This window comes from Ambystoma mexicanum, chromosome 1q (assembly GCF_040938575.1).
Source record: "Ambystoma mexicanum isolate Mex_15411 chromosome 1q, UKY_AmexF1_1, whole genome shotgun sequence".
NCBI classification, from domain to species: Eukaryota; Metazoa; Chordata; class Amphibia; order Caudata; family Ambystomatidae; genus Ambystoma; species Ambystoma mexicanum.
Genome location: NC_090922.1, coordinates 834966273 through 834986801, shown reverse-complemented (window position 1 = coordinate 834986801; position 20529 = coordinate 834966273). Strand labels below are relative to the sequence as shown.

Sequence of the window (20529 nt, the reverse complement as noted above, 5' to 3'; positions counted from 1 at the left end):
TTCTACGCTCTTCTAAGTCTTCTAAGGTCTAAGAAGGAACTAGTAATTCCTCTAAACATGGAAAAGCAAGAAGTGAAGCCAGCGTGCAATGTGCATGCTACATAGACTGCGGATGACGTCGGACGGAGCCCTTCGAGCGACATAGTCATCGACACTACCGCACAGCACCCTCTGTCGAGAAAACATGTTTCTGAAGAAGCTGAAGCTGGAAGATAATTATCAAAGATGAGGAATACATGGGAAGAACATCAAATCAAAAGAACGTTACCAGGGGTATGTAACTTGTTCTTCTGTCCTTAAAAACCCTATTACAATTTTGTGTCTGTAAAACTCAACTACTGTTAAACATTGATGAATGACAAATCATGGCTTTACTGAAGGACTAAAAATATGCAGGTGCGGTGCTCAGTATGAGTAAAAGGCAATGCATCATATGGTTTTTGGTGAACCTCAATTTCCTCCTAGTCAAACAAAGACCTACCGTTTGAGGATTGTGCAAGCATCTCTGTGGCCATGTATCTACATTTATCAAAAAGAAAATGTTTTTGTTTCAATTGGAGTTGGATGATTTTGGTTGGTGATTTGTGGGGGCTTTGTGCAGTGGAGTAACTTTTCTGAAAATGTTGGGGGGGACATGACATCTGAAGAAAAGGTTCCCCAGCTAAATGAATGGGGACAGAATGGTGTGCCATGAAAGTTGGGGGGGTCAAACACCCCTGTCTCCCCCCCCCTCCCTAAAATTACGCCCATGGCTTTGTGGGAATGTGCCAAAATAATGAGAAAAAAACCCTCCTTCAGGGCCAATCTTTGTCTATTACAGGGCTCCCTCTGAATTACTTGTGCTACTCTTTCACCCTTTGATCTCCCTGCTTCCCAAATTGTTAGGAAGGTCTGCTGCAGGCTAGGCCGGAAAACTGCACCTGAGATGGTGCATTTCTTAATGTTGATATTGATATTTTATTTCTCTAGCGCTCGTACACAAGTGTTTCAAAGCGCGACAAGGCAAGGGAGGGGAACGGCGATCTTACTAGGCCCAGTGACATTGAGAACACACAAGTGCATGGGAGAGTGGGAGGGGAAAAGTGCATGGAAGGAGGGAGAAGTGGAAAGTGGGAAGCAGTGGAGAAACAGATAAATAATAATAAATAAATAATAATAAAGGCAACAAACTGTGGTAGTGCAGCCAGCAATTTGTAAGTGCTAGCTTTAAGGTAGCAGACAGGGTAGGTCTGATAAGTGCAGGAAGAAAAAAGGGGGGGCTGTATGGGTACAGATACAGACCACAGTGCAAAGGGTGGCCCGGAGGCAGTGCGGGAGGGTGGCAGGGTGAGCAGGTACCTGGACCCAGAGGACAGAGGGTGGCCAGGTGCATGGTGCCAAAAAGAGGAAGGTCATGAGGTGCTTCCGGAACCGGAGATGGTTCTCCTCAAGTTTTAGAGTGGCAGGGAGGCTGTTCCAGAGGGAGGCGCCAGCCGAAAACCGAGATCTACCCCCAGCTCATTTCTTTGAAAAACGACTGACCCTGAGGGAGTTAGAGGCGCAAAGAGCTCGAGAGGGGAGGTATTTGCGGAGCGATAGCTGAAGGTATTTTGGACCCAGGCCCCAGAAAGCCTTGTGGACAATGCAGAGGGTTTTGAATTTAATCCTTGCATCCACTGGGAGCCAATGGAGAGATTTCAGAGCTGGAGAGATATGATCCCAGGGCTTGAGGCCAAGGACAAGTCTCACAGTCCTGTTCTGGATGGTTTGCAGAGGGCGGAGAGTAGAGGCAGGTAGATTTAGAAAGAGGCTGTTACAATAGTCCAACCTAGAGAGAACCAGAGCTTGGGATACCACAAGCTTCTGGGGGAAGCAGAGGAAAGGCAGAGTACCTCTGAGGAGGTGCAGTAGGAAGTTTGACTTTTTAGAGACCTCAGAGATGTGGACAGAGAAGAAAAGGTTGGAGTCAAAGATGGCCCTGAGGTTCTTAGCCTCGCAGGTGGGGGTAGGAGGAGGGCCAAGGGAAGCTGGCCAGAGAGTGAGGGGAAAGGATGGTGAAGGTGTGCCGATGAGGAGAATCTCCATCTTGCTGGCATTCAGACAAAGAGCATTGGCCACGCACCAATCTTGAATAGCAGTTAGGCAATCAGAGATGAGAGAGGGAGAGGAGGTGGCCGAGGGCAGCCTGAAAATGAGTTGTCGTCAGCGTAGCACTGGAAATTTTAGCAGAAAATGGCAATGCAGTGGGCGAAAGTTTCCAGGTATTGTTTGAAAAGCCAGGGCAAGAGGTTAGACCCCTGGGGAACACCACAGGTAGAGAGGAAGATAGATGATGGGAAGGACCCAAGTTGGACCTGGGAGGGTCAATCAGAGAGGAAAGAGGTCAGCCTGGCCAGATCCTGATCAGTGATACCCAGGTTTTCACGGAGACGGTTGAGCAGGATGGTATGGTTGACCGTGTCGAAGGCAGAAGAGAGATCGAGGAGGATGTAGACAGAGGGAATGTTAGAGACAAGGTTGGAGAGCAGATCTTCACGGATGTTCAGAAGAGCAGTTTCCGTGCTTCTGGCAGCTCTGAAGCCAGACTGGTGGTCATGGAGACAGCCAACAGAATTGAAATGAACCTGAGAGTTGGCCAACTTTTCCAGGAGTTTGCCCAGAAAGGGAGTAATGGAAATTGGGCGATAGTTAGCTGGACAAGAGGGATCAGCTATGGGTTTCTTGAGAAGAGGATGCACAAGGGAGTGCTTCAGAGGGGAGTGGAAGGATCCCGAGGCAAAGGAGTAGTTGCCAAAATCAGCAAGGGCTGGAGCGAGGGTGTCAATTTGGTCCTTGATGGTTTTAGAGGAACAGGGATATACCTGTTTTGACGAGGTTGCCATAGATCAGACTTGTCTAGCAACCTCGTCAGTGGAGAAAAGAGGAAAGGACGAGAAGGATGGTGGGGGGTTGGCTTAAGGAGGGACAGCAACCACAGATGGAGAGGTGGACAGGATGTCCTGGGTTTTTTAAATGAAGTGAGAGGCAAGGGCATTGCAAAGAGCCTGGGAGGCAACAGGAGGGGTAGAGACTGCAGCAGGTTTGGGCATAAAATAAGATTTTGTAATATAGAATGCTGGCATGTCAAACATACATTACACATCCAGGTATCTATGCTCCTCTATTTAACGCTTACGCTGCTGCTCATCTCCTGTTTTTCTGCCTAGCGGTTGGGGTGGGAGCTACATCTTGTCCACTAGTTTGGTTGCAGCCTTCTACTTTTACAGTACCTTTTTTTTTAGATTTTTAAAAAAGGGGTACTGTTTTCTACTTGTGTTTAGACTTGCATGCTTTTATTTAAAATAAATCTTTAAATGTTATCATTGTTTTAAAAACCTTTCTAACTTCTATTTTCTGAACACTACGACTTGGACACTGTGATCACTGGTTTCAAGGCGTGTATCGAGGTACACAATCCTTTGTTGCAACTGGCTTGCCCGTATCCTGCATAAAGTGCTTTGGCAGCCTGCATCAGCTACAGTCGTGTGTCTTCGCTGTTGGATTCACACTTAAGTCATCTCGCAGCCAGCTACAGAGTTTCCAGATGAAAGGAAATGGGGCACTGTCTGAATCAAAAGTGGAATTATTCCTCATCCCCTGACCGATCGGACATAGTTTAGGGACTGTCGGGTCTGGGATTATTGCAGGTGGTGGGAGAATCTATTCATATTTGGCAGAAAGTCCCCAATTCGTAGGCTTTCGTCAGGCTGTTCAGGGACAGTCTGTTCTAGATCTTCTGGCACATAGGTATCCTTTAGACCTAACAATTTGCTTGGTGTAGTCACCACCAGTCCTTCAATGCCAGAACTCCTTTTCCATCCGGGCAAGGTTATTATGGCACTGAAGAGCAGCATTAAGAACGTTGCACCACTCTGCATAAATTGTGCCAGCTGTAGGGTTCATCCAGCTCCAACCAGATTCCCAAAACTTGCAGGAATGCAACTGCAGGTCCATTCTTATACAGTCAAGCATCGCTCTCTCTATGAATCACTGGCTTCTGTACAGGAAGTTCTGGCATCATACAACACACCTTGGGTGCTGCCTGGAAGAGCTTCTTCCTCTCCAACTAAGGCTTTGGACATGTATCAATATATTGAACAGGATGACTCCAAACAGTGTGTCTGATCTGACTCGCTCATTAGTGGAAGAGTCACACAAAGAAAAGTGAGAGCCCAGGAAGCACATTCATTTCTCCTCTCTCAAGGGTTCTGCATCTACCCGTGTTCCAAACCCAGAGGGCATGGTTTTGACCAATCTGTAGTTTCTGGATTTTTCAGGGATTGTAATTCCTGACTAGGTTGCCCATTCCATCTCGAGATTTCCCCTATAGCAGGGGCCTGCATCATTTGGCTCTTCAAATGATTTGGACTACAATTAACATCTGTCCTACCCAGCATTATCAGTGGCAAGGGATCATGGAAGTTTTAGTCCATGAAATCTGGAGTACCAAAGGTTTCAGACCTCCTGCCCTAGGCGCTGTAAATTCAAGCCACTTTTTCACAGGTCCGGGGTTCAATGCCTTCTTGGCCTATGGTATTGACTGTATTTTTAACAAACGTTCAGTGTCCTCAGTCAGGGGTCTTTCACATCCGGCAGCTGCTTATGCCATTGCCAGTCCAACCTATTGGGACTTCTCTCTCATAATTTGGTGAAATCCACTTGCTCTCCAGCGTCCTTCCATTGTCCTTCTGAAGAAGAGATGGATGCACTGACTTGCTTTTGTTCCGTTTCAGACTGGCTCCTTGATGTCCGGTCTTCCAACAAGTTCTTGGACCTTTTGGTGACAAACGTACAGCCATAGTCACACCTCCCCCTGTTTAGCCCTGTCAAGAGCCAGCCCCACAGATACTCCTTGCTTTGGGGGGCCTGCCTCCAAATGTGTCAGAGACTTCTCCCTCCCCCAAGTGGACACGTTGGATGGAAGGGGACAAGGAGCCGCCTCTGCCACCAAATAGGCACTTTAGGGGATTGATGATGAACCCTAGTTTTGCCCCTCCTAGAAAGCATTTGGGCTTTGGGATTTTTACCAAGATTAATTGTAGGGATTCTTCCAACTTTGTGCCTCTAGACGCTTTGATGTAATTATTGTGTCCGAGTCTTGGAGGAGGCCTTTTTCTGACCCAGGCCTTTCTAAGGTTTAAGACAAAAAATAAGTTGTTCAGGGCACTTTGTGAGCTGTTGTTACTGAAGCCTTGTGGGAAGGTAAGGCTCCTACCTCCCAGATGTCTCACTAGTTTGACAAAGGGTTTTCAGACTTGGCAAGTCTACCAGAATTCGGGCCTACGCCCGAGACAGGTTAATAGTCGGTCTCCTCAGGAGTTGTGATGAGGCTGTACACTTAGTTAATGACTTTTAAGTTAGAATGTGATGTCCACAAAATGGTTCTGGATTTGCCTTTTGATGGCAAAAACACTTTACAATGAGATTTTACAGCAGTGCAATTCCTATTTCCAAACAGTGAGATCCTTGACCACCAGCTCATCTACTGCTAAAATTCATGGTTCTTTCTTTCAATTTTCATAGTCCTTTAAATGCCTACATGTTGATGTAAGCTTCCAGCAAAGAGTATGTCCTCCCTAAAACGAAGCCTTTGGCTGCAACTTTGGCAGTTTCCAAAAAAGCCTGTGCATAACATTAAGAGTCCTAGGAATTAAGGTCCCTATTCTTATGAACAGCGACTTCTTGGCAGTAAGGTTTATGATAAGCCAATTTATCCATCAATGGTAAAACGTCACAGAAAACACCATTGGATCCTAGATATTGGAGAAAGGGGTTACCACCTGATGGTCCCACCAAATCCTCCTCAGTCATTTTGTGGCAAAGGATGGTTATCCCTAATTTCCTCCTAGAGATCCACAAACTTTGGATCTCTTGATGCCATCGAGGAAGTTACAGAAAGCCAGAGGGGCTGCCTTATATGACATCCGCACCAGGAAAGAACATTGTAAATTCCTGAGTTCAAATTCCTAACTTACGGAATGTGAGGTTGTTCTTTTCCGTTCAAATATCCTGAGGTTGTTCATCAAGGTTACAGCTGTAATTGTAGCTACTTCACCATTCAGGGGATTATTTTGTACTTTCCTTCTGCAGTTTAAGATATATGCAACACTCGTCAGTCTCTGATTTGCAGTAAATCGGAGAGTAAAAACTTCACCTGGTGCAATGTATTCCATTTCTTGGGACAATTCTCAGTACTTTGGGATAGCTTTCCCTTCCTGTCTCATTCAAGGAGTCCATTTTGGTTTTCCAGGGGAAAACTGGGATTCAGAAAATCCGGTTTCAGAAGATGCATAGGCCGCTTGTCTTCCTCCATTAATGTGGTGCCTTTTACATGGCTCTGGATAGTGGATGTTCATGATCAGCTGTACTTTCTATGGCACCAGCACCAATATTCTCAACACATGCTGTTGGAGCATTCCATGCTGCTGTTGCAAGCTCTTCTTCAGTGGACCCAGTCGAAACACTTACTCCTTGGAGGCCCTTTTAGGAGCCAGTCCCCTTAGATGTTAATGGCAAACCAACATTTCAGAGTTCAGTTGGGGGGCCCCACTTGTATTCTGTAGGTGCATGGACTTTGGTCCTCAGAGAAGAAAATCTCATAAATGTATTGGACATTCAAGGCCATTCCGTTGGCCATGAAAGCAAATCTTCCTGCCTGCTCCCTGCCACTGCACCTGATGTCTATCAAGCTTTGGGTCTGGACAGCAAAAAACATAATCTTTCTAGTGGCATTGCACGTTCACAATGTAATCGACACAGAGGCAGACTTTCTCCTTCACTTTTGACAACCGCCTAACGATTGGGAACACCAACAACAGGTAGTGCCGTGTGGTGGATCTCTCAGGTAGACTTATTTGCTGCAGCACTCATTATCCTTACGTTTCCAGCATGAAGAAAGGTCTGAATTGTTTGGAAGAATGTTTTAATTGGTTTGTCAGGATGAAAGGTCCGATTTTATTGGCAGAACTTTAGGATTGATTGGGCATGTTCTTTACTGGACCTCGCCATATGCCTTGCACACCGGGAATCTTCGATGACTATAAATAGACTTGAACACAATACATCCAAAACAGAGCTTATGCTTTGTGGCACACCGCACCACCTACACAGATACCCTGGTCAGATGAAATGGGAACCTGCCCATGACAATTGTCCTAAACCTCCAAATCATGCTGGACAGCTACGTTGCACTGAAGACACAGGTTAAAGCCTTTGCATGGAGCTGTTTCTTCCAGCTCTGAATGATGAGACACATTATACCCTACATGACCTTCACAAGCAGGATCATAAGTTATCACACTTGTACTCTCAAGACTAGACTATGCCAGCAGCCTTTAACCAGGACTCGCAGAATACCTACTCACCAGGCTTCAAACAATCCAAACATAGCAATCAGACTGCTCCCGAGACTGAGAACATATGCATATGGAACCCTTGCTCTCCTTACACTCCACTGACTCCTGATCAAACAGAGGATTTGGTCTGCATAGCCCACTGTATCTTTGATAGCAGACACACTGAATTCATCACAAGGAAATGTATCCACTACCAATGATCGAGAGCGCTCAAACCCAGTGCCAAGTGGAAAAAGACACAGATGATCTTCCCTCACCCAAATGCAGGAACATTTTGTCCAAATGCCTTTACACGGAAGACCAACTGACCTTTAGAAAACAGCAGAAAACCTGGCTATTCAACCAACCCCCAGCTGGAAACCAGCGCCTAAACTAACATTCACCCACTTACAACACCTTAACCCAACAGAAACCGCCCCTCTAAAATGATATGTCCATACCACAAACCTGTACACAGCTTGCCAGCAAAGCACTTTTGGAGAACTGATTCTTTCGGATCAAGCTTCATGCAGCTTCAATGGAATTAGCCTAACAGGCTATCCAAATGCACCACAAACCCAAAGGTCACTCGACCTCAAAGGATTATTTGAGTTCTAACTCTTACAAGTCTGACACTACACAATCTAAAAGTAATCAAACCAATATTATCACAAACATCTCACTGACTGCCTCAATCATACCCCCATGGGTGCTCAGTTTTCCAGCTCTTGGATGGAAGCCAACGCGTTTATTCTCCCCACTACATTTACCCCTCGTTCTTTTCTCTAACCGACATAACTCTAAAATCTCCTACCACCTTACACTACATACACAAATCCTCCCTCTACACAGCAACCACATTCCTGTGTTCCTGATGAAATGTTGTTAACTGTCCCTGTTGCTGCACTGATTGATTTATTGGGAGAACAAAGTAGTAACTCTTGTTTGTTTGACACTTCACCCGATTGTCTCGCAGGAGTCGGATTCCTCAGTCTCCTCTTACACTTCAACTCCTGCACTTGTACCCCAAGGAGACTTTCAGCGATACTAAGTCATATGGACCATAGATTGGGGGAGGGCCAGAATGACATTCTACAGAAATTAACCTGTTTTTGTGTGTCTTGGTCGCCCTGTATGAAGGGATTAAGGAAGAGACTTAAATACATTCCTCATTGTTGGAAGCTTTTATTTAAGTTGGAGAACATCAAAGTACATTTCTTGTTCCGAGGCCGCAGGCAGCTCCGATAAGGGAAGCTGTCTTAGTGGATACAGCCGAACATTTATGCTTATCACCTGATGTACAACAGGGGCCGATTAGTGGTAACCAGAGGCTATCAATTAAAAACCTCACTGATAAGACTCGTGCTAGGGGCATTCCCATAATGGATAACTTTCGTGTCTAGAGACAGCTTGTACTCGAAGAATTTTAGTGGTACCCCCAGTACTAGAGCTATCTATGCAGATGGAAATCAGCAACACGGCTAATCCGGCCCCCAGGTAGTGTGTCAATTTTAGAAGAATCTATCCACTCTAATTGTGTGGTTGGTGAAGATGTTAAAATAGCAAACACATGTAAAAGGGTCTAAACAAGACTATGGTAAAAAAAAAAGCTAGGTTAACAGGTTAAAAAAATAAATAAGCCATCTAAGAATTATAACAAACAAGTTCATTATTGAAGCAGATATCTGTGAAAGCGGTTCTGGAATAGTTGTGGAAGATGACATTAGAGTCGATGATCCCTCCGTTAGGGGGGTGGACTGTGACATTGTTAATGAGACACTATCGACTGGACTGGATAAGTCAAATGTGTTTCGTGCTGTGCAGACAGATTTACTGGTCAAAGTAGGACGTTTTCCTCCCTATTCTTTGAAATCGAATGAGAAATCGGAAGAAGTGCATATGAACGCATACATGGCACAGAAGACAATGGCAAATGCAGTGCCTATGGGGACCCAGAGTTGTAATTTCCAATCAGGCCTCTATGTTTGGCAATGTGGCCTTTTGTCTCCTAATGCTTGACTTTAATATACATTCCGAAAGTGGTGCGAATAATGGTGCCAAGCAAACTAATAATAATTAATGGCGAATGGGAGAGGGCTGTCATGTGAAGCCTACCAATCAAGTATGTAGCATCTTGAAAGGCATGGAAAATCAAAATGGTGCTTGACATTTCGATTCCCGGTTGACCCGGGTGCAGACTTGAAGGTAATACCCAATCTGACTGAATAACATTTTTGAATGGGAGATTTGATCACAGATTTGATCACAGATTTGATCGAATACGAACATTGCGATCAAATCTCCCATTCAAGCCGCATTCTAGTGAACAAGGGGAACGGGGGTATGGGGCTGTCCCTCGCACCCTTGTTCAATATGTTAGCAGGGTTGCGGGGGTGTCCCCCGCACCCGACCACTTAAAGATTTTTTTTTTTTTAAAGGGGGACCCTGCGGTGTCGGATCAGACACGCGTTAGAGGGACGGATCTGACTCTGCAGGGGTGCAGGAGAAGCAGCGGCGGGGAGAAAAAAGGTAAGTAGGGGAAGAGAGGAGAGGGTTTGGAGTATGGCATGATATGATTTGTTTAGCCGAATTGAAAAAAATTTGCAGTGAAATTGACTATGGCCCCTTCCGCCACAAATCGTTACACTTAGGTCAAACAACCCAAATCCGACTTGAACATGGGCAAACTGGGTGGTCGCTCGACCTTTAAAGAGTCTTGAGGTAAGTGTTTTTAGAGAGTGTTTTGCCAGATAACAAACATCTTGTGTTAAACCATTCTAATATCCTATGCCTTTTGGGTGTGATTCCCAATTTGCAGGCAATTGCCTCGAGAGATATTGAATGGTTTGATTTTATTGATTATATAGAACTGACCGAGTAGTAATTTTTATCAAATCGAAAATAATATTAGAATCTATCATGAAAGAACTAGAATCACTGTGAGCTCTCGACTTTGACTTATCTCTTTATTCTGAGAGGCAAAAATCACACGTTAATGAATGATGGAAGGATGGGTATGCCAAATGCGATTGTGGTCTCCCATGCCCAGGAGATTAAAGTTTTAAAGAGTGGGAAGAACACTTTGGAGCAAATAAAAAATTGGTTGTGGTTATTAGGAGTGTTGTGTGCCGTGAACCACGGCCAAGTCCCTTACTATACCTAACATATTGCTCCTTGATTGGTCTTTAACATTTCTTTTGTGGAATTCTCGCGGGAACACACATTTAATAACTATTCCTGAAGTAGGCCAGATTTTAAAAGCCCACAGTATTATATCCTTTCAGGAAACCTGCCTCCTGAAGGAGCCCTTGTTAGATGGAGGTGGGGTCTAACTTTAAATCAGCTAAAATGGGTGCTCAGGGTCGTCCATTTGGCAGCGTGCTAGCCTTGGTGAGGTCTTGTAAGGAATTGACAGTTATTGAATGTATAAATGTTTGTTCTGGTGTATTTGTATTTATTAATTATTATTAATATTTTTATATAGCGCTTTGCACCAAAGCGCTTTAAATTACAACAACAAAATTACAATAGAAGCATGAATATCAAACTAGAATCAAACAATCAATAACATTATGCACAACAATTAGCTGAGGACAAGGAATGAGAGAAATGGAGGAAAGTAAGAATAGAGTGAAATGAGGGTCAGGAAGGAGGATGAAGAAGATGAGATTTTAATGAGGAGCGGAGAACAGATATGGAGAGGTAGGGAGTTCCAATGTAGGGGGGCGAGGAGCTGAAAGGAACGGAAGCGGGAAGAGGCACAGGATGGTGGCAGAGGAGGGTGGAGAGGTAGGGAGGGGTAAGGTTGTGAAGAGATTTAAAAACAAGGCAGAGAAAGTTGAATTTAAGTTGGGAATGAAAGGGAAGCCAGTCAAGAGAAGAGAGCGAAGAGGAGATGGAATCAAGAGGGGAGAGAAAGCAAAGAGTACGGATAGCAGAGTGATGGAGGGATTTGAGGGGAGCAAGATAAGAGGCAGGGACACTGAAGAGCAGAGCAGAATAGTAGAATATACTGGAAAAGATGAGGGATGAGATTAAGAGTTTGGTAGCATGGGTGAGGGAAGATCGGATTTTTTGAACATTGAAGAGGTGACAGCGGCAGGCTCGTGAGGTTAGAGAAATGTGGAGAGTAAATGAGAGGTTAGAGTCGAAGTAGAGGCCAAGGTTACGAGCAGAGGATGAGAAGGAAAGATTGGAGGGTGGAAAGAGGGTAGAAGGGGGAGAGGGAGGAGGAAGTTTGTTGGCAGAGAAGAATAAGACTTTGGTCTTATCAGTGTTGAGGGAGAGAAAGTGGGAAGACATCCAGTTTTTGATAGCTGTGAGACAAGAGGAGAGTTTGAGGTGGATGTCAGGAGTGAAGGAGGAGAAGGAGAGTTAAAGTTGGGTATTGTCAGCATAGAAGTGGTGACAGATATCGAAGGAAGAGACAATAGGGGCAAGAAGGGAGGTGTAGAGTGAGAAGAGGAAAGGGCCAAGCACAGAACCTTGGGGAACTCCGAAGTCAAGGGAGTAAGTAGGGGAGAAACGGCCTCCCCAAGAGATGGTAAAAGAGTGATTTGGAAAGGTAAGAGGAGAGCCAATTGAGAACAGAGCCTCTAAGACCGAAAGAGGAGAGAGTATTGAGGAGTAAGGGGTGATCGACAGTGTCAAAGGCAGCAGAGCGGTCAAGAAGGATAAGCATGGAGGATTGCTTCAAGTAGCGTGCAGTGAGTAGGGAGTTGAGAACAGAGCTAAGAGCAGATGCGGTGGAATGTTTAGGAGGGAAACCGGATTGAGTAGGGGGGAGGAGAGAGAGAGGTTGGAAACAAAGGCCAAGAGTTGAGAGTAAGCAAGGCGTTCAAGAAGCTTAGAAATGATTGGTAGAAGAGAGATGGGAACGAAAGTTGTTTGCAAGGAGGGGGTTAGCGGAGGGCTTTTTCAGTATGTAGCATGTTTAAAGGCAGAGGGAAAGGTAGCAGATGAGACGTGTTGAAGAAGGATGTGAAGTAGGGAATAAGAAGAGAGTAGATTTTGGGGATAAGGGTGGTACTGGCTACCCATGTGAGGATTGCTGTTCAGTATGTCTTGGGCCTCTTGATCTTCGATGTAAATCGACATGTAGGTATAAGTAATCCGGATTCTTTCTAAGATTAAATTCTGTCATGTGCCAATGATTGGAATGATAACTATTTGGGAGGGCAAATTGTTCTCTCTGGTGATCTAAATGCTGCATGTATACATATGGAATCCGAGTTGGGTCAGTTCCCCCGATTCGGCGAGGATGCCCGGAAAACAATATCATGGTGGTTTGTGGTTTCAGAGTGTGGGTAGCTTAGGGCTTGAGTGTAAATGTGGCTCTGAATAGTGACGTGGAATCCAGGCACTGTGCATCGAGTAAATGAAAATCTTGCCACTTATCTTAGCCAAACTTCTTTTTAAAAAAATTGTTTTAGCTGGATTATTTCCAACTTTACAATATTTAATACAAACAAAAATTAAATAATTTACATTTTTAAGATCAATCAGTAAAATTATACTTCGTAATACATATTTAACCAAACAACATATAAAGCATATAACATATTTCATTACACAGATTAGATAGGTCATACAATTTTAAAAAAATGAATTATAAGGAAATTAATTCTGTCACTGAATAATAGACCTTTATCTTCAACAGAATCATGACTCTTCCAATTTCAAAACATGTAGAAACCCTACTGCAGCAATTCTCACTCGAGTGAGCTGTGGATCATCAGCCATAGTAAGTCAGAGTCAATGTCTCTGTAGGCTTTTAGAAGGTGTTTGAAATAATGTACCCTCAGATCGAATAGTTTAGTTTATTTGATAATGCGCTCCAAAACCCAGGGCTAGCCGGGCGCAGCAGTTACAAGAATACTTAGGCTTAAGGTTTTGTACATACAAAAGGATATATACAGAATATGCATTATGTCAGTTATTAACATATATACAATACCAATATACAAATTTACAAGAAATACAGGAATGTGAATCCCTCTCATAGGTTTGGTATCGGGGGAGTCAAAGGTGGTTATGCGCAATGATAGGGCCAGGTTCAATGGGTTAGTTGTCGTTGCTCCAGAGCCAACTTTTCACCTTACTCCTGAAACTAAAGTAGGGTAGATTAGCTCTCAATGCCAAAGGGAGTGAATTCCAAGCACAGGGAAGCTAGCTCTGCCTGCTTTGGTTAGTCTAAATCTGGGAGTTTCAAGTAGGGAGTGGATAGAGGCTCTGGTATGGTGAGTAGAGGATTTTCTGGTCAGTCTAGCCGAAATGTAAGGGGGCGCAGTGTTGTTCAGTCCTTTATGTGTGAGAGATAGTGTTTTAAGGAGAACTCTGTTGTTGATTTTTAGCCAGTGGTTGTCTTTCCTAATATTAGATATATGTGCTCTGCGGGGTATGTCAAGGGCTGCTCTAAGAGCATTATTCTGCAGTATTTGCAATTTGTTAGTGACAGTTTTATTGGTTAACACATTCTACCAGTAAGTGTTTTAATGTCTCCTTTTGAGTCAAAGACTGATAAACCTACATATATTTGCATTCTGATTAATTATCTTACGTTTAGCCATTATGTCTTTCGTCAGCCACAGGTTGAATTGGATTCGCATAAATTAATTCCTATGGCCAACAGCGGGGTATCTTAATAAATAACTTTCTGCAGTTCCATATCTTTTTCCTTGTAAGACATTTTTAGAAAAATCAGGGTATTACATTTGATTGTAGTTTGGCACCAGTCCCATTGGAACAATTCAACCTTGGCCCTATTCGGATTCTGAATCAAGATCAACAAAGTAATCTCTATGTTGGCCATAGTAAGCACAACCAATTTTCGCCATCTTGATATACATTCATCCTTAGAGAACACATAATTAGCTAGGGTTCCATCGACCAATGGGGACTGCAAAGCCAAAAGACATTTTCTAAATAACGCCATGATCTGCCAAACATAACGCGCATAAAGTGAGATCAACCCAAGTTCGAATCTCAGCCATACAGTTGGAACACAATTAGGAAGGTGCATTAATCGCAGCCAGTACTTCCCTTCAAATGCAGTCCATATCTTTTCAGATATAACAGGTTGTGTCTCTGCCGCATATAAAAGTACTGGTATGAGTTTTTGTATGTAATAAATCAAGGCAGCTGTAGTTGAAAATTTCCCGTATTTATTATTCTCGCTTGTGATATCCCGATAGTTTATATTTTAACATATCAATGTCGTTTTTTACATCATACGAATTAGCAACACTAACTCCCAAATAAATGTAGGAAGAGACACATTCCAACACTTGTCCATCAAGATACCACTTGTTACAGGGTTTTTTCTACTCCAATTGTACTGCATGACCTTTGTTTTACTTGGATTTATGGTCAGAAGATTATCACAGACATAATTAGCCAAACCATTTAGTTGTTTTTGTAGACCTTGAGGAGTTTTGGACATAATAACAAGATCATCAGCACATAATAAATAGGAGAGGACCTTATTTGCCAGTCTGGGTGCATCACTGTTCATGTTCAAAAAGGCTTTGCCCACATCGGAAATAAAGAAATTAAGCAGTACTGCCCCAAGTGTGCAGCTTTGACGCAATCCTCTATAGGTATTAATTGGCGATGTTAGATTTCCTTCAAGAGACAATCTAACTTGAATTGTGTTTTCAGAGTGTATATCATTGATCAGAGATATTAAATAAGCCGGGCAATTTTGATTCACCAATTTCCTGATCAATAGCTCCCTTGACACTGAATCAAACGCTGCTTTTAGGTCCACAAAGACCATATACAGTGGTTGCTTTCTGATTGCATGTTGTGTTATGATAGAATTAAGAGTCAGCAAGTTAATTGATGTACCCAATCCACGGACAATGCCTGTTTGGAACACATCACACTGAGCCTGGTTAGCTGTCCATTGATTAAAGTCCTGTAGAATAGATTTAGAAAAGATCTTCCCCGGCATATATCAAGAGGGCGATCAGCCTATAGTTGGTAGCAGAGGACCGATCGCCTCTCTTGAAAACTGGGACTATTATTGATCTGCGCCATGAATCGGAAACAACATTTGATGTTATAATTTGATTAAATATAGTACTTAAAATGTTTGCCCATAAGACCGGATGGGCTTTAAAATTACTATTATTCAGTCCATCGGGACCAGGAGCCCTTGATACACTGGCTTTATTAATAAAATACAATACTACATCCTCAACAATGTGTAGCCCATGATAGCATGGCGGACCAAGATCCAAACTGCTATTGCTGGCCGATGGAGATGCATACAAATTTGTGTAGTGTTCGATCCAATCGGAGTTACTGACTCCATTTATTTGTACAGGTGTTTGTTTAATGTGCATTGAACTATTAATTAAAGACCAAATATGGGCCATGTTTTTAAATCCCAACGCACGTAACATTGGCTCTCCATCGGCTTGCTGGAGCTGGAATCTGTGCGATCTTAACCAGTTCCTATATTTACATTTGGCATTCTTGATCAGTGTATTTTTTCCAGGAGCTATTGACGCAAGAATCAATCTTTTTTCACTGCGAAACATTGCTTTCCTTACTTGCACCTCATGGTCATACTCATGTCTAGGTTAATATGCTGCGCATGATGACGTTGCAGGCTGCCTTTTATACTTATACTTAGTCAAACTTCACTTGACTGGCAATATGATATATTGACTGTTCAGAATTATGATGGGTTTGTCGAAGATGTATGTTTAGTTGCTGTTAAATCTCAAGCTTGTGGTAGAGTAAAAAGGCATCCACATGCCTTTGATGCTGAAGTGTCCTCTAGGAAAGAACATATGAGAGCTCAGATTAAATCTCTAAAAATCATAAGGGCCTCTATATTGAACGTCTTATTTCAGCACATGTCCGATTCTTACTTCCAAAGTCATGGTCTACCGCATATATGTGGCAATATACAAAAAAGGCGTCCATTCCAAGCCCAAAAGCTATTAACCTATTGCCATACTTGATGCAGACATCAAGGTCTTTGCAACATTGCGGTTGGAGTATCTTGAAATATATCGCAAAAAGAATCTGGTAGGATCAAGAAATGACAGAGCACCTTTAGAAAGGTTTTGGGTACATCTCTGAATGGATTTATTTTAAAATATGTCCAAAGCCAGACCTGGTATAAAAAGTATGATTCTACTTTTTTGGCCAAAATGAAACCTCTCTGCCGCATTTGATGCGGTCGATTGAGGTATATTAGGGACTAAGCTGGAAAATGGGGAATACTACATGCGGCTGATAATCGGGCTACATGAAGAGTCTAATGTTCATGTTAGGCTGAATCAAAGTGGTACACTGTCGCCTAAAATTCCTACGGTCAGACAGGTGCATTTTGGCACCCTGCCTATTTAATCTATATGTCCGATATAGGAGATTTGGAATCGGCTGACTTTGCTACGCCAAAAATGTATCATTTGAGACCAATCTGGATGGCATATGCCGATGATTTCCTGATATGACTGTACACAGAATGCCTTGCCACATTTAATTAATGCTTTTTTAAACTTTGCATTGTCTCACTCACTTAAGGTGAATTCTGCTAAAACCAAAGTAGTGCACTTCACAAAAAAAAGAAAAAAATACACGTTTCAATGGCGGATTAGGTCAGATCTGTTAGAGAAGGTAGACAGTTTTGTCTACTTTGGGCTTCCAATTACTCCTAAACCACAGAGATTACAAATTAAGGACTCGTTAAAAATTTAAGATATGGCGAATTCTCCACGATTCCTATCCTGAGGTTTTATGAGGGGAAGAACGAGCCAAAAGGTTTATATGGTATTGGGGTTCAGGCATTATGGCTTTTAGATTTGTTGCCTTATTTAGAAGGACTGATCTGGAGGAGAGCCCTCAGGGTTCTGTGTTGTATAGCATTGGTAGCTATTACGTACGAAATCTGTATACATTCCTTAACATCTAGGGCTCATTGGAAATTTGTATCTTTTTATTATAAAGATTTTATGTCCAGTGAAAGAATCCTTGTTTCATGATCGAAAGACTGTTTTGGATGTGAACGGGGACACATTTGTATCTGAGTTTTCCGTGTTTTGAATCGGCTTGCTCAGAAAAATCGGTCTATCAAAGTTAGACCTGGTGACTAATCGTAGCAAAGTAGAGCAGATCTTATACAATTCCTAGAGTCATTTGAGTATCGTTCATAAGTGAGTAGGAGTCTTAGCGCCTTATCTGGCCAATTATCTAGTAAGGAAGACCAGGCATTGTTTAAGATTCAGATGGAATCTGGTTTTAACTAAGGAAGTCCTGGTCAGATATGGCGTAATGCAGCAAGAGCTTGCTGTTTGTAGATTTTGTAAGGGAAATGGTCAAAGTGAGATTCTGAAATGCCCAGTGTACTCATGCAATGCAGTACAAGGGAAACACATTATATTTTTTTAGAACGTTTCAAAATGTGTTTATTTTGCGTGAGAGGGAAGCTGTGTTGGCCATCGTCCACTTCCTGAATTCCTTGCAGTTGGGCTACCTGATACTGGTAAAACTCTGTAGGGAGTGTGCTTTCTTATATGTACTGTTGAAGTTTTTCTGTGTAATATCTTTAGTTGTGTGAATTTGTAATATTGATGAAATGTTTTAAAGGTTTTATGAATTTTATACTGTAAGGCTTATGTGGAATTGTAGGTGTAATGTGTTTCACTGTGCTTTTCTTTTTCCTTCTTTGTATGGATTTGTGAAATGTTAGAGGTTATTTTGAATAACTATATAACATTAAAATTTAAAAAAATTAAAAATGTAAAAATATATATATGTACCAGCTTTCCATGTGCCATTTCTGTCACAACCGGCATTATGAGCATTTGTCCCTGGGTCCTCTGCCCCTATGTTGGCCTCCTGGCTCCAGGTGCATTCTCCATTCTGTGCCTCCATCACCACAACGGTAATACAAGTGTGACCCAAGATCTCACTTTGCAACAATCCTTCTCTGGCCTCTCAAACTTTGGTCTGTAACTCTTCTGCTGCAGACTCCAAGACTTCTCTGATGGATAGTTGTCTCCTCTCCTCCTGATGTCCTTTAATTAGAATTTGCTTACAATGTCAGCATAACTGCGTGAGACAATGTTGTCCCGCTGAATCCAATGGACCAACGTTTGAGAACTCTTCAAACCCGGTAAAAGTGACTTTAACTTAACTAAAGAAGTGAACTTCCATTTTCCCTGGTCCCCCTGGGGGCTTTGGCGTATGCAGGACAATCGTATTTTTAAAGTGTGCTGGTGATGTATATTTATGTTAAATAATTTACTTAAATCACAGTGTATCTCCCATTGTAGTAAATGTTTGCTCACATGTGTTTTTAATTGTTGCTGGTAGGTTTGTGGTTCAGCAGGATCCTTTTAAGCCCTGTACTGTATTTACTTAGTGTGCTTACCTGATGACTTTTGTTATTACAGACTATTTGGTTCTTCCTTACTGTTTTAACCTTTATACTCCCTCCTGGAATAACAAGCAAAGTGTTAAACATGTGTTAAACATATGCTTTTACCTTACCCAGTACTTATTATAACATGTTTTCAGTATATTATGTGTAGTATCTTGGCATGTGTGTACATAATTGACTTATAAATATTTTGGAGTCACAAGTCAAGCTGCACCTTTGAGTAGTGCAGTGTTGCTGGAGTCTTGGAGTTTTCAATAAATAATGTCAATTTTGATAGTCCTTAGCACAAACAAAATTGTCTCTTGCTGCATAAATATTGCTCTTTAACCGTGGAAGGATGATTGACTGCTACAGTTATGGATTTAAACCAGTGTCCTGTAGTTTATGCAGTAGGCTCAGCACATTAACCCACAGAGCCATTTTACGGAGTAGCAGATTGCACAGCTTTATGGTGCAATTTCTGATGGAGCATCAGGTTAGTACCAAGTGACGAATAGTGCAGCACACCTTTTGTTTCCCGTTGGCCTCGGAGAGTCTCTTGTTTGTAGTATATGCTTTGTAGAATGGTGAAGTACTTGTGCATCCTGGAGTGATGGATATTGGCTGGCTGAATATTGCACTAACCTTTGTATGCTGGGTTCATATTGGTATATCTCAGGTTGGCATACGGTAATTTAAGAGTCCAGTAGTAATAGAATCACATTTTGTGTCGGAGTAGTCTTGATTCAGTACTCTCATATTTAGTGCAATGGATGTATTTGATTGAATGTTGATTATAGTAACAAATGCCTGAAAGGGCTGTTCGCTGAGTGAGTTGTGACTGCATTTAGTTTTGTTTGATTGTGTTTTGTTTCAGTATTCAATTGTTACATTTGTTGCTTCCACTGATTGCGGTCACAGGTGTTCCCAGTGTGATGGTCTTGTTCCTGTCATCTCAGGTTTTTGACTAAGCGTGAGCAGAAGCTGATGCAACGGCGGCAGCATGCAGAAGAACTTCTAGAATGGAAGCGTCGCCTGGATGTAGAAGAGGCTGAAATTCAACGCATAGAGAAGCAGGCCTTGGTTGTATGGGACAGAGAACGTCCAAAACCCAACACTTCTTGGAGAGAGCAAGAAGAGCCAATGTGTGAGGGCAAAGGTAAGCAGAAACACCTGGTGCTGACTTGTCCTTACTGATGTAACTGTTAACTGTAGGAATTGCTGTGCAGTCTACTAAATACCTGTGAAGTGTGACATCTGGTGCACGGGATACTAAAGAGTTGGGTGAATCAATGGTGCCTTAAACTCTGATAAAGGTAGTCCTGAGGATTTGACTTTGTTTCTCAGCTCATTGCTCCAGTATAGGAAATGCTGCAGGATTGACTTGTGCAACCCCATCAAGTTGGTAGAAGACACAGCCAATGTTAGACCCACGCTACCCAGTACCTTTCCTGGTAGATCTAGTTACCTGGAAGGGAAGAGCTGCTTACGCTATAGGGGCCTTATATATATAAGGCAGGTTACATGATTTGTTTCAAATTCATTGTTTCTTCACTTTCTATTACTTCACTACTCATCAGATGTTGTCTTGGGCTAGTCTTCCAAGAATGTAGCCTTACTGATCTGTATCCACCAGGCCCAGATGTAGGGAGGCTACCCGAATGGTAAAGTAATGAGTAGATTTGGGAGGTGCATAAAAGGATTTTTGTCTGGTTTCGGAATGAGGGATAGAGAAGAATAATCCATTGAGCAAGTCACTTTGCTTGATTTTTTTGGAAATGATTAAATAATTATACC

The 20529-nt window shown here is 42.6% G+C and overlaps 1 protein-coding gene across 3 annotated transcripts in view; it reads left to right on the top strand.

Moving 5' to 3' along the window:
- The window catches only part of CEP350 (centrosomal protein 350), a 2433119-nt gene that overhangs the window by 1799887 nt on the left and 612703 nt on the right, over positions 1-20529 (top strand). For all 3 annotated transcript variants that reach the window (XM_069641456.1, XM_069641455.1, XM_069641457.1), the window contains one exon: positions 19692-19891. In XM_069641456.1, the coding sequence (XP_069497557.1) occupies positions 19692-19891 (200 nt within the window). The remainder of the gene's footprint in view (positions 1-19691; positions 19892-20529) is intronic.